Below are 21489 nucleotides of genomic sequence, written 5' to 3'. Positions count from 1 at the left end.
AGCACTTCTCACCTTGGAAGATGCTGACGTCTGTGCAGTCATTGAGACTTGGTTCAAGGCCACAGAGAGCGCCCCAGCTGTACAAGGCTACAATGCCTTTCACACGTTCAGATCTCAAAATGAGCATGAGAAAAAACAAAGGTGGAAGTGTATCCTTCTTCACTAAATCCAAATATGCTTTGAGACTGGTAAAACAGTACAAGTCTCTTGAGCTACTTGATGTCCAAATAACTATAGTCAAAATACCCTACCACATCATCTCTAGCTACTGGTCCCCCACTATGAACCAAGAGAAGCACACCATCTACCTGGACTTGGAAGAGTCACTCAGTATACAGCCAAATACCTTGTTCAGGGCAGATTTCAACTATCCTTCCACTGATTGGGTGACTTATATGAGCACAAACATGATCACTCTGAGGTTCCTGGATTTTGTTAAGTCAAATGCCTTGGAACAGTTGGTCTTCACCCCCACAAGGGGATCAAATGTCCTAGACCTAGTGCTCAGCAACATGGGGAGGGTCACTGCACTACCCCCCTGTGTGCTACCCTTCCTAGTTAAGTTAGACCATAATTCTGTCTCGTTTGAAGTAAAGATCAGAACTGACACCCCCAGAGGAGCAAAAAAAAAAAAAAACTGAAAAATTTCTCCAAAGCAAACTATAACCTAATAAGCAATGTTATTAAAAGTTTCAAAGCCCCTGCTAATACAGCCAACAAAGACTCTTATGCAGAAGAGTATACAAAAGGCCTATATAGCCACTTAAACAAATGTATTGACTCAGCTGTACCTGCCAGGACTAAAAACAGGTCCTCCCCCCAAAAAAAACAAGCCAACCTGGTGGACACTGTAAGTATAAATAAGTTATATTTAAAACAGCACACCACTGAATACACCAGATGAATGTTGCCCGTCACCCAGTTTAAAAAGCACTTAGAAGTAAAATCAAGTTGGAGGTTGCAGGAGCAAAACAGGTCCAAAAAATGAAGAGTATCTCAAGTCCAACTATGTAAAAAGAATGAGTATTTATTTAACGATGAGCGCTTTCACTGTTAACACAGCTTCTTCAGATCTAAGTTAAAATAAATAAAAACTTAAAATGGTTCTTTTATATGATCACCTCTAGTGGTCAAACAAGTAATTACAATGAAGAAAACATAAATTGATTCTTTTGTATGATCACCTCTAGTGGTCAAACAAGTAATTACAATGAGGATACATATAATGAATGAATAACAAGTTGGATATACATCATAAAATCACAAATCAAATAGATGTTAAATGCTCAAACAATGCCTGTCCTGAAAATACAGAAAATCCCAGTCAACTACATTTCCAAATGAAATGACATGAAAAATATATATAACCCACATAAGAAATATCATGAATAAAAGTGAGTGTTGAAGGGGGGGGGGTAAATTCTCTAGTGGTCAAACAAGTGATTACAATGAAAAGAACATAAACTGGTTCTATTGTATGATCACCTCTAGTGGTGGTTCATGTCATTCCATTTGAAATGTAGTTGACTAGGATTTTTTGTATCCTTAGGATAGGCATTGTTTGAGCATTTAATATTCATTTGATTTGTGATTTCAGGACATACATTTTGTATATTCAACTGGTTATTCATTACATGCATTCTTATTGTATTTACTTGTTTGACCACTAGAGGTGATCATACAATTGTCAGTTTATGTTTTCTTCATTGTAATTACTTGTTTGACCACTAGAGGTGATCATATAAAAGAACCATTTTAAGTTTTTATTTATTTTAACTTAGACCTGAAGAAGCTGTGTTAACAGTGAAAGCGCTCATCTTTAAATAAATACTCATTCTTTTTACATAGTTGGACTTGAGATACTCTTAATTTTTTGGACCTGTTTTGCTCCTGCAACCTCCAACTTGATTTTACTTATAAATAAGTTGTATAACAAAAGAAAGAAACTGATATCTAAGAACAAGAAGAAACTTACTCAACAGTGGGAGGATACACTCCACAGCTTGAACAAGCAAATCAGATATATTGTAAAGTCCTCTAAAGCTAGTTATTAAACTAAATTAGCATCCCTAGCTAAAGACAACCACAAGGCATTCTTTAGCTACACCTAAAACCTAAAAGGGAATCCCAGCTGTGTGCCAAACTTATAATGGACAGTACCACTCGAACTGAACGTGAGGAAATCACCAACCTGCTAGCTGACAGACTTGGCAATATCTTCACCTTCCTATTCCCATCAGCCATACTCTAAAGCATTCCCGACACCAGTCCACTTCCGAATATCTCCAAAGAACAGGTCATACAAGCACTCTCCAAGGCCAAAAACAAGGCCTATATGGGACCAGATAACATCCAAGGTTGCTTACTAAACAATCTAAAACACAAACGACCTGTGTGATGAAAGGAGGTACTGCCAGCACAGCTAGATGGAATTTTGTAAATAATTATATGTCATTTGTGAATATCAAATGGATTTATACAAGTTGCTTGTGTTACAAATGTATTGGAACTGCATGTCATATGTAGATCAAAGGGTTTGTACAGACGTTTATGTTAAAAAGGTATTTTGTAGAGTGCTTTGGTTTGAAATGTATCCACAATGTGCCTTACTCAAGAGAACATGAATGTGCATGCACTATTGTAACTGTTTAAATGTATATGTTTTAATAGAGGAAACTGGAGGGTTAACCTCAGTTCAGCAAACTTTAGAAAAATATCTGAAATTAAATCACTTTATACACTAGGCCATAAAGTTGCTATCTCACAGGTTTCAAGGCAACCAGAGACACAATGTCTGTACTAGGAATCTTTCTGTATTGTCTTTGGGGTGAACTAATTGCCACTCAGGAAGAGTGCTAGTGTTTAGTTGTTTTATGACCTCCAGAAGCTGCAGAAATCTGAGCAAATGCCCTTGTGTGAGTATTTTTACTGGTAGGTGCTAAATACTGGCAGCTGCCAGCAATGGGGGTTTTACATGGAAACTAGAAATCAGATGACCAGAAATGCTGTCATTCTGCAAGCTATTTCAGCAGTAATAATTTAGATATTATTCTGAGAAGTCTCTTGGTGAGACAGAGAATTCTGCATTCTGACTTGGGTCTGAAAACAACAAGAAGGACTGCTCACCACATCATCTGCCTTCTCTATTAAGTAAGTTATTAGGGTATAGCATTTCTCTTAGATTCAGTCAGGAATATAGTGAAGCTTAGTTTAGATATTGTTTTTCTTTATTTGTATGAGACTGTCCTTGTGTGTGTGTGTGTGTGTGTGTGTGTGTGTGTGTGTGTGTGTGTGTGTGTGTGTGTGTATGTGTAAATCAAATCTCAAAGAGTGTGTGTGTCAGCTATTGGGCAGGGACACGAAGCACTGGTTGGACAGAAAGGGTGCTGAAGGCCTTGGCTTGGACACTAAGCTGTGATCTCAACTCTATAGCTGTGGCTGTGTTCCCTGAGTGCTCTTAAGAGAAATTGTGCTTAACTGCACTTGAGGCAGAGAGCTGCATCTGGAAATACTGGGTGTGTACCTGATATCTTCCTAGTGAACGTCCCCCCCCACAGGTGCCAGTGGTGAGGATTGAGGCTCCTTGATTACTGGCCCAGAGGTGGGATATCCACATCACATATTGGTTGGCAGTGGAGGGTTGTCACACCCTGGATGAAGGCAAAACAGTACATATTGTCTCTCTTGATTTGGCTATGGCTTTTGACACAACCCCCCACTCAGGGATCATTGAGAAACTCTCCCATCTGTGGATTAACCCATACATCACTAGATGGGTAGCCAACTGGGTCACCGACAGAACACAAACTGTCAAAGTTGAGGAGTCCACCTCCACCAGTAGACCAGTTACCAGTGGGGTACCACAAGGATCTGTGCTGGGCCCTCTAGTGTTTGGAATATATTTCTCTGAGGTCCAGGCAAAACTTGATGGTTGTGACTTACCAGGTTTGCAGATGACTGCAAACTGAACGTAATCATTGAATCCCCCAATGATGTAGACGTATTACAGAAGGGCTGACTCAGACAAATGATTTTTGCCAAAGTCATGGGCTAAAACTTTTAGTTATGTACTCACCATAACTTCAGATGTTTGGGATCCATCTCGCCTACATTCTGAATGATGGGTTCGGAGCCGACCCCTCGGCTCCGACTCGGCACGCTTATGCCAAAGAGCGAAGTCTCTTATTGGCTGAGCTTACTATATCCCAGGATGCACCACTGCCAGTCCCCCAGATCTAGTTTGTCCGCATACATGCACACATGCATACCCTGCTTATATAACATCGTCAGATGAAACAAGATAAAAACAGTGGAGCTCAAAACCGTTCCATCTCTTCTGATCTGCAAGGCAGGGGGAAGGCGGGTGGGTATCAGGAATGTAGGCGAGATGGATCCCAAACATCTGAAGTTATGGTGAGTACATAACTAAAAGATGTTATGTGATCCTATCTCGCCTACATTCTGAATGATGGGACAGCGTCCTAGCACCTGAATCCTGGGTGGCTCACTGGAAAACACTCCTGAGTACCGTGGAACCAAATGATGCTCGTCCTTTAGATACCACATCCAATTTGTAGTGGGAAATGAAAGTGTGCGGGTTGGACCAAGTAGCCGCAGCACAAATTTCGATATAGCGAGCTTGGAATGAAAGGCTATAGAAGTAGCCATAGCTCTGGTAGAATGAGCTTTGATAGATGATGTAAGATGTTTATTCGAAGAAGAATAGGCCTGAGTTATGCAATCTCTGATCCATTTTGAGATTGTAGCTTTCGTGATGGTTTGGCCCAATTTATTATCTGAGAAGGACACAAACAACTGGTCTGACTTCGAAGTTGCTGAGTCCTGTCTAAATAAAGCGTAATTGCCTGTGAACATCCAATTTATGGAGAGTGTATTCTGCTTCATTAGAGAATTTTGGAAAGAAAACTGGTAGTTCTAGAGATTGTTGAAGACAGAAACTAGAGCAGACCTTTGGAACAAAGGATGGATTAGGCCTGAGTGATACTCTATCTTTGTGGAAAATCAAATACGGTGGTTTAATAGACAGGGCTTGAAGCTCTGAGACTCTTCTTGCAGTAATAGCCACTAAGAATGCCGCTTTCCAAGACAGATATTTTAATTAGCATGTAGCAGCCGGTTCAAAGGGGGATGTTAATGTGAAGCACCAAATCAAGATCCCACGGAGGTGCAGGATGAAAAACTGGTGGTCTTAACAGACTCGCACCTTTAATGAATGTTTTGCATAGTCTGCTGCTCATCAAAGGAGGATCCGTGGATTCATGGAACTTAGAGATAGCAGCTAGTTGAACTTTAATAGTTGAGACAGAAGATCCCTGATTAAACAGGGATGTTAAGAATTTCAAAACCTCTGGGACAGGAGTAGTGATAGGGTCTAAGCCCTTGAGTTGAGCCCAGATAGCAAACCTCTTCCACTTACTGAGGTACAATTTGTTAGTGGTGGGTTTGTGGGCCGAATATAAAATGTGAACAACTTCCGGGTCTAGTGTGTGACTTCTAACTAAGGTTGGAAGTGGAGGAGCCAAGCTGTCAATTTCAGAGATTGAAGGGACTGATGCCAATGTCCCGACTGATGGATTAGCAAATCCGGGATCAGGTCTAAGGTCCACGGATCGTCCACTGCATGCTTTTTTAGGTAAGGAAACCATATCTGACGAGGCCAGTATGGGGCAATCAGAATCATTGAAGACCCTAGTTGAGAAGCTTTTTGAATAACTTTGGGAAGGAGTGGTATTGGAGGAAAGGCATAAAGTAGCCCTGTTGGCCAAGGTTGTGCTAGAGCATCCATGGCTGGTACTTCCTGATGTGGAATCAAGGAGAAGAACCTTTGGCACTTGGTGTTTTGTGGAGTTGCAAATAGGTCGCAGCATGGCGTCCCCCATCTCTTGAAAACCTGGGCTGCTACTGTGCGGTTTAGAGACCATTCGTGAGGAGAGAGAATTGTCCTGCTTAATTTGTCCGCCAATACATTTGACTTTCCTGGGATGTGGGTCGCTACCAAGAAGCGGTTGGTAGCTACAGCCCATTCCCACACTCTCATGGCCTCTCTGCAAAGGGATACGATCTGGTCCCTCCTTGTTTGTTCAGATACCAAACCACCGACATGTTGTCTGTGTGGATGGCGATGATGCCCTGAGGAAGAAACTTGTGTAAGGCCTGTAGGGATAGAAGTACAGCCCTCATTTCCAACACGTTGATGTGGAGAAGAGCTTCGTCCGGAAGCCAGGAGCCCTGAACTAGCCTGCCCAGACAATGCCCCCCCCACCCTATCTGGGAGGCATCTGTCGTCAGGGTAACCACTGGAGGGGAGAACAAAGGGTTTTCCTGATCCAAGTTGGATGTTTGAAGCCACCAGCGAAGGTCCCTTTTGCATATTTCCGTAATCATGATGTGGTGATTGAGGGAAGATCCTGAAAGGACCATTGAGTTGACAAGAGCCACTGAAGAATCCTCATGTGTAACCTTGCTAGAGGAACTAAAGTACCGTGGCAGACATTGAGCCTAGAACCTGTAGGACCATCCTGGCTGGGGCTTTGGATCTCGAGATCAGAGCTTGAACTTGGCCCTGTAAAGTTCGGATCCTTTCGGCAGGAAGAAAGACGCATCAATCTTGAGTCTATCTCTGCTCCTATAAACTTTATGCGCTGAGAGGGCAGCAAGACAGACTTTGACCAATTGAATGTAATCCCTAGGGAAACGCCCAGAGAGATGGTGGCTTTGAGGTTGTCCATTAGTAGATGCCTGGTGGTGGCAGTCAGGAGCCAGTCGTCGAGATAGGGAAACACTTGGAATCCAAGACTCCTCAGGTGAGCTGTCACTACTGCCAAACACTTGGTGAACACCCTGGGGGCTGTGGTGAGACCAAAGGGCAGCGCACAAAATTGGTAATGACTGACTCCCAGGCTGAAGCGCAGATACCTTCTGGATGCCTGATGTATCGGTATGTGATAATAGGCGTCCTTGAGGTCTATGGAGCACATCCAAACATCCTTCTCCAACAACGGGAGAATGGATTGCAACGTGACCATTCGGAATTTGGATTTCGTGACGGATTGGTTCAGTCTGCTGAGATCCAATATTGGTCTCAGGTCCCCTGTCTTTTTTGGCACTAAAAGAACCTGGAGTAATTTCCTGATCCGATCTGGTCTGTGGGGACCGGTTGGATGACTCCTTTTCTAGCAGCTTTAAAGCTTCTGCGGCTGCTATTTCCCTTTGACTGGGTGGTGGGTCCGGGATTCTCTTGGACGGAGGGGTGAGTATTTGAATGGGATGGTGTAACCTCCGGCAATTATCCGAAGCACCCATCTGTCCTGAGTGATTGACTCCCAGGCTTTTAGGTGCTTGGCAAACGACACCCGACTGGCTCCGAGCAGCACAGCCGGGCAATCCCTCATGTCGTGTGGGAGGCTGAAGAGCCACGAAAGGACTCGCGGTCTCCAGAATTGCGGGGCCCTCTGCCGCCTCTGGGACGTCTCCCTGAAAAATTTCCCGCCCTCTGCCTCTGGACGGGGAATCTTCCTGCTGTTGGGAGAAAAACTTGCGAGATTTTGAACCACATTTTCCCTCCTTTGGCCTTGGGGTAAGGCCGAAGGGAGTGGAATAACGGGCCCCTACGGCAGATAACGTTTTTCCCTCTTGCTCACAGCGGGTAAGGGTGTCTTTCACCTTGGGTCCAAACAATGAGGATCCATCAAAGGGAGCCGGGCGAAGGAAGACTTGAAGGCCTCCATAACTGACACAAGCGGAGCCAGGCTTGTCTCGAGAGCCACGCCTGTGCCTGCCGCTCTACCGCCCCTTCGGCCGCATAGGAAATGAGCCTCATGGACGAGTTAGCAATTGACGTAAGGATAGCCAACTGAGAGCTAACGGACTGGGCTAGCTGCTCAGGTAGGTTACCCGAGAGGGAATCTGACAACTCCTTGACCAGATCCCTCTGAAGCCTGGTAAAATGTGCCAAATAATTCAGAGACCTTAAGGTAAAGGCCGCTGAAGTCAGGGTGCGCTTCCGCACTATCCATACTCCTAGACTCCTTATTAGGAGGATGGATGGACGTTGAAGCCTCTGCCACGTCCTGTTGTGTAGCAGATGCCACCACCATGGCATCTACAGCCACGCCTTTAGTAAGGAACTCCTTCTCGGGGGGAGCAGATAAAAATTTGTTTGGACGAGAAGGACTGGTTCCACGGTATCCGGATGTTCCCGCCCTTGACAAACTAAATCCAGAAGCTCGTCAAGGGCGGAGACAAGGAGGGGGCGGAGGCCTGAGCCCCAAAGGCGTTGAGGAGGACTGATTGGCCCGCAGAGGGGGTTTTGCATATCCAGCCGGCTCGTTGTTTGAGGATCTCTAAGATGTCTGCAAAGAGACATCATCCGAGGGCGACTTAGGGGACCCCTCCGCATCATCCATATCAGTGTCCGATGTAATAGACTCGGGAGTCCACGTGCTTCCTCTTGCACGATCTCTTCCTTGGGGTTCCTCTGAAGACAACTCCGAAGAACCCTCAGGAGGAGGGGAACCCCACTGGGGTAACCTCAGGCCTCGGGGCTCCGCTGGCTACGGACAGGGAACTGCCAAAGACCCAGTCTCCACGCCCAGGGAAGGTGCTGGTAAACCGGAGAGATGGCGAAGAGGATTTGGCCAAGGCACTCCTCATGGCCCTGAAAGCCGGACCCCAGAATCCTGGGAGTGTCCGGTCTCGAGCCATGATGGTAGACGGAAGTCCCAGCCGAAGCACCGAGAGGGAGGCTCGGAACCGAAAGCATAGGTCCCAAACATCACCCTCGGGTCCAGCCAAGAAGTCCGCGTACCAAACTCGGACCCGAGGGCCGGGTTGGAGTAAGGGTCGAGCCGACCCTGAGATCTCCACCGGCTCCAAGAGCACCTGCTCGACAGAGCCAAGCAGTCGGAGGAGGAATGGCAATGGGTGGGTCATGGTCATCGGCTCCGAAGCCAACTGGGTCGGAACCGAAACAAATTTTGGAAGACTGGGGACTGGAACAGTCTTTGGAGCACCCTGTCTATATCAGAATCCGACATTCTCAAGACCGAGGAAACAGAGCGGGTTCGAGAAGACCTCCTCGGCCCCAAGGGACTAGGGGACCGGCTCGAGGCGACTCGATGAGAATCGGCGCCGAGGAAACACACACCAGATTCCATCGGTGCCGAGGTAGACTTCGCGCCGAGGAGGAAGTGTCTGAGCGGGCGACCCTTGTCGGCTCCGAGAGCAGTGGAGCCGGCGAAGGTGACCCGCCTCGATGCCCAGCCATCGGCTCCGGCCCGAGGTCGATACTGGAGGCATCGAGGCAGACTGTTCGACCTCGGCTCAAGTCTTTGGAGCCAAGGAGAGGCCTGCCTAGGTCTCTTGGCAGTCGGATCCGACGGACTGGTCGGAACCGGCCCTTTTCTTTTGGCAGGAGCCGGAGAGGAAGACAAGGCTTCTTCAAAGAGGGTTTAATTAACCCCTTGAGAATCAATTTATTTTTCCTCTCCTGGAGGACCCTTGAGGAAAAAGCGTGACATACGCTGCATGACTCCTGCAAGTGCTTTGCCCCTAAACAATATACACAAAGTAGATGGTCATCAGTAACAGACATCTTAAAAGCACATTTAGAACATTTTTTAAAGCCCGAAGGCCTAGGGGTCTGAGACATGATGTTAAACAATTTCTGACAGGAAATTTAACAACTATAGATTCGCTTGTGACAAAAAAACCCAAGGCTTACAGTAATAGTGTAAAACACAACCTTAGCTGTAATGACCGGGAACTTTAAACCACTAAAAGCTTCAGATAGAAAGGTTGACCGAAAAGGCCCTGGATTGTAAGGGGGGCCGAAACAAACTCAACCCAATCACACACAACAAATTTCACAACTCAAACGTACAAAGGCAGCGATAGCCGTTAAAACGGCTTTTGTGATATAAAAGAGCAAAAAACTGACAGAAAAAGTAGTTAATAAAAGCTACTCAGCCCAGCCAGCTCGAGACCACGTCTTTGCAGGGAAGCGGCAAACGAGATCTGGGGGACTGGCAGTGGTGCATCCTGGGATATAGTAAGCTCAGCCAATAAGAGACTTCGCTCTTTGGCATAAGCGTGCCGAGTCGGAGCCGAGGGGTCGGCTCCGAACCCATCATTCAGAATGTAGGCGAGATAGGATCACATAACATCTAAATGCAAAAAATGCCTCACTAACCTCTGCTAATTATGATATACATAGCACCTGTTTAAGCTCAAACCCAGTGGTGCAAGACTTGGAAACACATGTTGATAGCAATCTAAACTTTGATCACCGTGTGTCCATAGTGGTAAGGAAAGCATTTCATAAATAAGGGTGTCACATAAATAAGGGCATCACATAAATAAGGGCATCTCATAAATAAGGGCATCACATAAATAAGGGAGTCACATAAATAAGGGTGTCACATAAATAAGGGTGTCACATAAATAAGGGCATCTCATAAATAAGGGCATCACATAAATAAGGGAGTCACATAAATAAGGGTGTCACATAAATAAGGGAGTCATATAAATAAGGATATCTCATAAATAAGGGCGTCACATAAATAAGGGCATGTCATAAATAAGGGCATCTCATAAATAAGGGTGTCACATAAATAAGGGCGTCACATAAATAAGGGCATCACATAAATAAGGGCGTCACATAAATAAGGGCATCACATAAATAAGGGCGTCACATAAATAAGGGCATCACATCCAAGAGAAAGGAGGTTATAACTCCACTGTACTCATCCCTTATCAGACCACTAATTGAGTACAATGCCACCTTCTGTATGTATCACACCGTAGACCTGCAGTAACTGGAGAGACCACAGAGGTTTCTAACCAACAGAATCCAGGGCCTCCAAAGCCCATTCACTGTACTCTGCATCATACAGGCTGCTGAGAGGTGACCTTGTGCATGGCCTACAGAGCTGTCTCGGACCTGCCCTAATGGAAGTGCTGCACATCCGCCAATCAAATGGAACGAGTCACTGACTGCATGGATCTCAAGCTAGTCTGTGACATTAACAGAATATGTTGGAGAGGCAGATATGTCTCCCAGAGATTGCCACTCCTCTGGAATAAGCTCCCACTTCAGGTGAAGCAGAGCTCCTCAATTACCCTATTTAAGTGTAACCTTGACAACTGGATGGGTGACCATAAATTCACCCTGGGGGTGGCACCTATGTCCCTTGTAGACAGATGTAGTTGGTGCTGATCATAGAATGGCTCTGTTGACAATGAGCATGTAACTATGGTCAATTAGAGTACATGAGTTTTTACACAGCTAGGCTTGCAAAGGCCTTAGGGCCATTAGTTTAGTAACCTATTATGAACCTATGCATATGACATCCTGGTCTCCGTTTATAATGAGGATAAATACACTGTCCTGAAGTCAGTGGTGCATCGTATTACTATGGTCTGCAGCTTCTTGGTGTAGTCCTAAGAAGATCGGTCTGAGTTCTCTTCCCTCCATGGGATAATACCTTTCTTTGTATTACTATAGCCCTGGTATCAGGTGGAGGGATTGGGCAATGTGCCACCAGTTGACTCTATTGTTTAATCCTTTGCATGTGACTTTATTTATTCAAGTTCCATTGCTTCTAGATCTGCTCAAGCATATGCAGCATTCATGCCTAGCAGACACACAGTACAGTCCTAGAAGGACAGGACATAAAACTATTTATTTTTATTTATTTATTTTTTTATCATTTGTTGACCGGAAAAGTCTGACTAGGTTCCACAGAGCCTGTTTTCAGCGGAGGCCCGGGGAGAAATGCTCCAGATGCATGTCTTTGTTCTACAACATATCCATATTATTAGGTTATACATGTTACATGTGCGTACTTTTAAAATCAAAATAGGCACCTGCCTGTCCTTTTCTTCCATCCTAACATCTGCCGTTCCTCAAAGATTACTCTTTGCTCTTGTCTATTTAGTCTTCCTTCTGATCTCCATCTTTCAAACTTCATCTTATATGCCACTGGTTTTGTATGCTTTATTCCACCATTAAACAATATGTTCTACGTGATTTCCATGGCCTGTTTACCTAGCTTAATCAAATATCTAATTTCAAACTGCAAAATGAAAATGAAAGAGTTTTTTAGCTTAAAACTTTTCCAAAATCCAGTAATTACCTTTCCTATCATCGCCGTACCAGAGAGCCTGTACCTTTGTTTAAATGTCAAGGAATATTTCTTGACATGTCTCACTCTATCACCACCCACACTGAGCAATTATAGTTCAGAATTAAACAGGCAACTCTACATCTGTCATGAAATATAAAGATTTTTCACCCAAAAATGTAAAAGTAGCAATTAAGAAAGGTATCCCTCACGTTCAACTAAAATATGCACTCCCGCTATTAGTCATTCACATCCAGGAAGAACCTGAATGACCTTTATGGTTTATGTAAATGACTAAGTACATTTATTCTCTTTTCTAACATCTCTGAGAAGAACTATTGCATCTGCTCACATTCTAATGGATTTCCCATGAAAAAATGATTTAGGTTCATAGGTTCATACGTAAGTACTAGGCTATCTGCCCGAGGGCATCTATAAGCCTAGCCAGAATGTGTTGGCTTTCGACACCCCCTTAGATTAGTTCCCTGTGCCTCTGTCCAGCAGAGCCATTAGTTCCCTGTCCAGCAGAGCCACTGCAGTGATCCCTGGAGTAAATTTTCTGTTTCCCATTCACTCGTCAAGGTTTTTCTTGAAGAGTGTTAGTGAGGGGCTCTGCCTAATGTAGTTTGAAGTCCTGTTCCAAAGCATGGGGAGTCTCTGGGACAGAAATCTATCCCTCCAGCATGTACTATTTATCATTGTGGTGAGGTTTAGATCCCTAGAGCATGTGGCTCTCGGGGATTTGCTTTTTTTTTAGGTGGAGCATGTCCATCAATTCTGGGTTGGACATGGCATTGTATGTCAGGCAGCGATCACCTCTGAGTAAGCGGTATGCAATTGAGTACAGCTGGAGTTTCTTCAGTCGGGCTGCATAGGGCATCTGTTTGAGGCCAGTAATCCTCTTGGTGAGGTACTTCTGTGGTCTTTCCAGCTGTTGCAGGTGTCCTGTAAGGTACATCCCAAATGGGGCATTGTACTCTATGATGGGACTGATGAGTGATGAGTAGAGAGGCACAATAACCTCTTTTGTTCTAGATGCGAACCCTTTTGTGATTAGGTGGGCTACATAGAAAGATTTTCTAACCACCTTGGCAATATGATTATCAAGGGAGAGATTACTATCTACTTGGGTCCGCAGATCCCTTATTACATTTTCTGTACTTAGGAGGCTACCATGTATGTGGTAGTTCACGGGTACTTTGTTTTTTCCAGAGGGGATGACTATGCACTTTTTGGCATTTAGCTTGAGGCCATGATTTTGACACCAGGTATCTGTCTCAGTGAGACCTTTCTAGAGGATGTCTGTATCAGCTGGAGAGTCAGTTATGGCCCCCAGTTTGCAGTCATCTGCGAACTTGGTCAGCCATAGTCATCCTGTGCTTGCCTGTACCTCTGAGATTTATACACCAAACAGGAGGGGTCCCAGGACTGAGCCCTGGGGGACATCACTTGTAACCGGTTTAGAGTCGGACCTAGAGCCTGCAACTCTCACTGTGTGGGCTCTGTCTGTGAGCCAATTGGCAACCCATCTCGTGACATAATGTTTATGTTCAGGCTGGTGAGCTTGTCTATATGATTTGATAATAATTTGCCCTTTAACTCTTGACCCTCATTTCAAAACTTTTACTTTCAACAGTTTACGATACTTTTTCCAACAACAACTCTCTACTCTGTCACACACCACTTTGATAATGCCCCAGTCTTACAAGGAGTTTCCAACTCACTGTCTTCCTCTGACTACATAGTTTCATTTCTTGGTTTTAAATCCTGAGAAGGCCTTCCTCAGTATTTCAAGAATAGTGAATTTATTTTCCCACCTATTCCTAAAACAATAGATATCCCATTTCGCATTTTTTTTTCCATTATACATCAGCCAGTTTGGATTATGCCTGGTTTTAATGTTCCTCCATGGAGTTTCACGAAAACTATTTGATATGCATTGAGTTGTCATCTTCTGCACCCACAATGCAATGTTCTTAGAAGGATCCAATTAAATTCCGTAAATAAAGAACTCTTTAATTCAGAGTCTGCAATACAAGACGTAACATGGGAGTGAATCATTTGTTCTACAACTAGTAGCAACAGACCCCCATGTTCACCTCCTAATAAAACTGTCAGCGTATCTGAAGCATCTGTGTTTCTTCGAAGCCTTTTCTCCTTCACAGATCAAATCAAGTTACACAGACAGTGTGAGCTGATTTCCTTTATAAAGCACAATATCCTGCTAGAGATGTCAATGACTCTGATTCAGTGGACATAAATGCAGAAAAAACAGCTTAGATATTGGTTCACTGACTTTTTTACTTAATAGATATCAGCTATTGTATATTAAACATTGAATTCTTACAACTGACACTTCTCATAGGGTAATGCTGTAATTTGTATCACACTTGGTTTCTAACTCTAAACTTCTGATGATATATTACAGTCTTAATTTCATTAATTCTAAAACTACGTAGAGTTGTCAGAAATATGCTACTTCCAGTGCTAAATTTATGGCATATGTTCAGTTACAATGAACCCGACAAATACATCATGCCAGACTAGCAAATGCTGACTCTGAAATTATCACAAAATGATATGCTACATAGCACACATTTAAGCACATTCATTGGGTCTATATTAGATCAGCGAACGCTTAAAAAAGAACTCTGATTGATCGACCTTATGTAAGCGAAAGCTTACAATCTCGAACTGTCAGATCAGTGATTTTTTTCCTAAGGAAAAAATCGCTGATCCAAAACACATACACACAACACAAGCACACCAAACAAACAGAAATCCACACACATACACCTAAAATCTGACACCTAACCCTACACTAAACTATGCACACACCACTAACTATCCACTTACCTTAACCCAAACCCTAACCCTAAGGTCCGTCACTATCGCACACTCACCTCACCCACTCCCTAACCCTAACTCACCTAAACCCGCCCTAACCCTCACGTCCACACAATCGCACACATACCTAACCCGAGACCTAACCCTAACTCACCTAACCAACCCTAACACTCACATCCACACAATCGCACACTTACCTGAATCCGATCCGTAACTTTCCATCACAGCACTGAAAATACTGAAGCAACAGAAGCAGACAACCAAATTCTTTCCCTAGGAAAAAAATTGAGTTTCTGTTGCTTTAATACTTTTAACTTTCGCTAAAATAAGGTCGATCAATCAGTATTCGCTTGTTTAAGCATTCGTTGATCTAATATAGACCACATTCATTCAACAATTGTTAACATTATTTCTTCTGATGCAACAGCCTTTCTGTACATGCATAATTATCAATGCAGCTTACATTCTGGTTAACAGGTAAGACAATGTTATTGTGCCTCAGTGTCACAGATGCCAAAATACATCTATAAGCTAAGGAAATAAGTTTGCATAACATTTGTTTACCTGTCTTGTGTGCCAAATGAGCCCAGCTTTTCATTTTTTGTGCAGTAATCAGGTGATGTCTGCAGGTAAATAAGTTCATTCTCTCGGACTGGCCTTATGTCAATATCTTTTGGTACCAGCTGTTTACGTGTCCCACCCATAGGACGGTGAACCACCCTTGTGGCTAATAAGTACTTGGCTTTTAGCTCGAGAGCAATGTCCGCTATTTCTTTAAGTCCCCTCCAGCAAGTTTTGACAGAACAAGAACCAGACACTCCATGGCATTTACATTTCATCTCGACAGATTCTTTTAGGACCTGCAAAAAAGCAATAAGCATTTTATTCCACATAATGTGAGTACAAGGATGTTTGTTCTCAGTAATATGTTTTTGTTAAACTTACAATGTACTTTAAAACAAGCTTATGACACCAGTCATATGAACTACAAGAAAAATTAAACATGTTTTCAGAAAGCAGTACAGTGTCACTGATATAAAAAGAGCTGAAAATGTTACATTATTAATAACTGTCCGTGTGTGAAATATAAATACATGAGGTCAGACAGTACTACTATTATTACTTCTACTAATATAAACGTTCTGGGGGGGGGGTATGTTTTCCTTGGCAGTTTATTTGGTTTTGTTTTTTTATAACTGATATAATAGTCATGCATTAAGAAAGTGGATGTAAAATGTCCATCTTTCTGTATTTCACCCATTTTTATCATTCGTTGAGCCAAACCCCCAAGAAATATTAACCCATGTCCCTAAATGACCTTTTACCATCCATCCAAGTCCCTGATAGGTTAATAGATTAGTACTAGGATAACTGCCCTTGTGGGCTAGTTTAAGTCTAGCTAATTATCTCATGTGAGAATCAAACCTTATACCTTGTATTTATAAGGTAAATAATTGAACCATTATGCCAACCTCCCACTGTGATTGGCCAGGCATTTCATCCTGCTACTCCCATTGGAAGATACTAAGTGACAGCCTGATACAGACATTGTCATCCAGTGGGAGCTTTGGAATTTTGGATGTGCTCCACGTAGCTATCTTCAAATAGCTGGCAGGTAAGGTGTAATGCCTGGCTACACTGAGCTACTTGTAAGTGCACACTTATAAGGTTATATTAGATAGTTACCAGGCATGCAGTCAATGACACCACTGAGGACTGCAGTCCACCTTTTCCTAGAGCACTGTCTGATTAACTATCTTGCACATTTGGCAAATGGAAGTGGATGGAATCAAACCCTGGACTGAAAGCAGCAGCTCATAGGTTCATAGGTGTTTACTAGGCTAATACTGACAAGGGCCTTTTTAAGCCTAACCATGCATCCCAAAATTCTGACAAGTTCTGGTACTCTTGATAAGTGTAAGCAGGGGCTTCAAAGGTGAAACATTTACAAGCTGGGGCCTGGGAGACAAACCACTTATAGGTGTAAGCAGGGTCCTAGGAGATGAACCATTTACAAGTAGAGACCTGGAAGATGAACCATTTACAAGTTGCCTGTGTCCATTAGCGACATAGGTGCCAAACCAGGGATGAATTTTCTGTTCCCCATCCAGATGTCCACGTTACACCTGAATAGGGTTAGGGAGGAACTCTGCTTCACATGTATGGGGAGCCTTGTTCCAGAGAAGGGGTAGTCTCTGGAATACATACCTGTCTCTTCAACAGGTCCTATTTATATCACAGGCAAGCATTAACTCTTTAGAATGGGCAATTCTGGTGCTGTTTCTTTTGTAGATATGCAGGAGGTCCAGCAGAGTGGAATCTGATAATGCCTTAAATGCCAGGAATAGATCTCCCCTCAACAATCTGTAGGAGACAGAATACAGGATAGGGTCAGTGTACATAGGACATTTTACTTATGCTCTGTATTTTTTTAGTGAAGAATCTCTGTGGACATTCTAATACCTTTCTTTATAAGTTGCAAAACATAGAATTATTTCCTCACTAATATAGACATGTGATGGTCAAAGCCTGCATTACGATCTATTTGTGTCCCCAAGTCCCTGACAGCTGGGTCAGCTCTTAGGGGTGTGTTGTCAATATGATAATTACTAGGGGTGGACAACTTCCTGAAGGATACTATTTTGCATTTCTTGGCATTTAGTTTTAGTCCATGTCTCTGGCACCAGTTGTTTGTCTGTGTCAGCCCTTCCTGGAGAACATTTGTGTCAGTGGGGGATTTTATGACAGCTCCTAATTTGCAATCATCTGCAAATTTAGTCAGCCAGAGGCCATTGATGGTGGCCTTGACTTCAGAGAAATAAATGTCAAACAGGAGCAATCCCAGGACTGATCTCTGAGGGACTCCACTTGTGCCTGGCCTCTTTTTAGAGGTGGAATCCCCAGTTCTAACTTCCTGGGTTCCATCTGTGAGCCAGCTGGCCATCCACCGGGTGACATAAGGGTTTGTACCTAACCATAGTTCACAGACTTAATCACCTGAGTTAACCAGCAGGCATATACATGTACTTATAATGCACAGCTGGAGTGCTCTCCTGACCTTGCTTGCTCCACTGTATGCTTGTGCAATTGCATATTGCAAGTCTTCCACCAGGTGTTATTCCAACAGTGGGACATAGTTACACCCCCATGGGCAGCGAGAACCAACCCAAACCACCTACTTCCACCCTCCCACAGGGTCTGTGCCATGAAACAAACCCAGGTCATCAGGAGTAGAGCCAGGTCTGCATTCTTCCACAACTTCTAGCTGGCCTTTCTTCACTCCAAATTTAGCTTGAACATGTACAGTTTGAAACAGTACAATGTGAATTGCAGAAAAGTGTTACAACTTATGATATAAAAATTAATTGCTATTTAATTTTATAAATGTTCTAAGCATTATTCACACAGAGTTGCCATACTGCCTTAAAATTATACAATGGGTATGTATGCCTATGCCACACTTTGGATAGCTTTACATTTCTTTCTGTTACAAAATAAAAATTGCATTATGGGAAATAAAAATGAAAAGACCTCAATGTGCTCATAACTTTCTCCAAATATGATCACATCTAGCAAGATATTACTCAATGTCATCAAAGACTCCATGAGTATCGTACTACAATTACAATTATTTGTCAGCTGGATTCAAATAAATATGATCACATCTAGCGAGATATTACTCAATGTCATCAAAGACTCCATGAGTATCATACTACAATTACAATTATTTGTCAGCTGGATTCAAAGGCACCATTTGCACTACATACCAGGCACAGGATGGCTGTAGTTCTGACATCCAATTGTGTCTTAGATAAAGCATTTCTAGATGTAAAGACAGACATATACATCAACAGAAAAACCATCAAGGAACAATGTGAACTTGCTGCAGTTACCCACCTGAGAGCAAGTTCCAACAGATTAACCACATCAAAGCTGACAGCGCCTTTGCTTTTGGTCTTGAAAGTCCCATATCTGCTTTACATTCTTATGCTCTACTTACTTCAAAAAAGCAAAAAAGAATCCTAAGAATATGCATAAGGCAGCATATCTGCACCTTGTTATGTACGATCGCAGCTATGTAGATCAGGATTTGAATATTGCACTTTGCTTGCTCGTACTGTGTTGGGGTATGTGAGCAGGATGGGCATATTTGGTGCATCCCCAGGGGTGTAGGGGGCAAGGTATACAAAAGATGTAAATATACAAATTCATTAGAGGAAAAAATCTTGCATACAAACAAGGTTGTCAGGAAAACCCACACTGCATCCCTCACACAAACATTTCACCACACACAGATTGCCTTATAGTGAGGTGCTTAAAAGAAAACTTCTGTAATTTCAAAGACCTCCAAAGCCATCTAATGGCAACACTGCTCTTCAGCAGTCACTAAAGTCCCACACCTAAAGCAACATCAAGCATCTCGCTTAAGTCTTGTAGCCTTTTAGTAAGGTATCTTTGTGGGCATTCCAGTTGTATGCTTGGACAGATACATGCCAAAGATGGCATTAAAGTCAATGACTGACCTAATGAGGACTGAGTAAAAGGGGAAAATGGCATCCCTAGATCTCAACACAATCCATTTGTTTATAAGCCGCACAATATAGAAGGACTTTCTTACAGCAATATACACATAGTAACCAAAAAAGCACCAAAGTTGCGAGTCTTCAGTGTAATTTTAATAAAATATTGTTAAGCGCATTCATCAACAAGTATGACTTCTTCAGAACAAGAAACAATCTAAAAAACAAGTTTAAATACACAATACCATACAACCATTGGTCCAAATCTACCCAATGTCGTAAAAGAGAATTCATGGTTCATAAATATTTAACAACCAAATTAACCAAGGCTAAAAAGTGTGCAAACAAAAGAATAAGATCATGTTGTTCACCAACATATTGAATTACAAAATACTTTTAAAAAATGCACATTTGTATACTATTAATGTTCGTAAAAATCAGGAAAATCAATTCTCAATAGCTTATAAAATTCTTAATTACAGGATAAAAATACTTGTTTGAATATGCAAGCTTTTGCTGCTGAAATCGTGTGAAAAAATTGTTGCATCAGTAGATGTTTCCCTTAGGAAATGCTACAAGGCATACAAACTTTATTTTCAAACTTGTTTACTTTCAATAAACATCTTGGAATATGGTTATACATGTTTTGCCTTTTCTTTTAAAATAGGCAGTATCGTAACATGTTCATTTAAACCTGGTGGGAAATCTGCAGCCAACCTTAACTGCCACAAAAGCTCCTTCTTCTGTAATGCATTTTGCCAGTCACCACCTCGCACTTCAAAAAAAACAAAGTCGAGAATGGCAAATTTAAAACCTACAAAATTCACACATAACGCGCTATGTTTATATAGAGCGTTAGTCTCTTTTTTGTTTTTTATGTCATATAGATGTTCGTATATCCTGGTCTTAAATAGCCTCTCCGTCTTGCCTACATAAAATGAGGAACAGGTGTTACATATGGCTATATATACCAATTTGCTGGAGGAACAGTTGCCACTTTTTAAAAAAATATAGTTTTTATTCTGGTTCTCAATTGTGACGGAACTGTCTTGTAAAATGTACGAACAGTAGGAACATCTACCACAAGGTTTACTTCCACCCTTTCTGGATTGGATACCTGCTGAAGTATTACCCCTCTCTAACAATGATTTTATATTAGGTCCTATTTTTGTAGAAAATAAAGGTTTATCACCCAGTATTCGAAATATTTCGCTGTTAGTTTTAAAGATGTTCCAATTTTTCATTAATATCCCCTTAATCTGAGAATACAAGGGACTGTATTGTATCACACAGGCTTGCTGGAAGTCAGTTTGTTTCTTAAATTCTAAGCATAGCTGAAGTGTTTAAATAATCACTGTTTCTACCCAATAGGGGAACATATACATTGCCCCACTTATCCAGAACATCTGAGAGTATAGGATCTATAAAACAGCCAGGATAACCTCTCTCCAGGAACATTTCCCTTAAAAATTCAAACTCACTAATCACATCTCTTTTTAGTGATGTCATCTTGGCAATTCTAATAGCCTGACCTTTGATAATACTTTTTTTCTGGAAAGTAGGGTGGTGGCTATTGAAATGTAGGTAGCTGTTGCAAAAAGTGTTTTTGTGGTAGATTCTGGAGATATATCCATCCTGTGCTTTTATTATCATGGTATCCAGGAAATTAATCTCTTTTTCATGAAACTGAAAGGTGAATTTCAGAAAATCAGTAGTTTTATTTAAATACTGAATAGGTATCTTGTCTGAATTCCCTTTCCATAATATAAAAATATCGTCCAGAAATCTACCATAGAATATTATGTTTGACAGAAAAAACTCACTTTGAAAAACATGTTCAGTTTCCCAACCCAATAAAACTCAATTTGCATATAGGGGGGCTCATGCCGCCCCCATAGCTACCCCTTTTAGTTGTTGAAAATATTCCCCCTCAAAAAAGATGTAGTTATTTTCCAATATAAGATTCATGAGTTCACATG

General features: G+C 42.4%; 1 protein-coding gene across 1 annotated transcript in view; it reads right to left on the bottom strand.

Annotated features, from left to right (window-relative positions):
* Nucleotides 1-21489, bottom strand: part of WNT11 (Wnt family member 11) — a 378109-nt gene that overhangs the window by 41282 nt on the left and 315338 nt on the right. Inside the window, exon 5 of the mRNA XM_044073200.1 lies at nt 15555-15850. Within this exon, the coding sequence (XP_043929135.1) occupies nt 15555-15850 (296 nt within the window). The remainder of the gene's footprint in view (nt 1-15554; nt 15851-21489) is intronic.

Source organism: Protopterus annectens, chromosome 5.part1 (genome assembly GCF_019279795.1).
Source record: "Protopterus annectens isolate FY-2018-M chromosome 5.part1, PAN1.0, whole genome shotgun sequence".
Taxonomy (NCBI): Eukaryota; Metazoa; Chordata; order Ceratodontiformes; family Protopteridae; genus Protopterus; species Protopterus annectens.
This window is presented reverse-complemented; position numbering and strand designations above follow the sequence as displayed.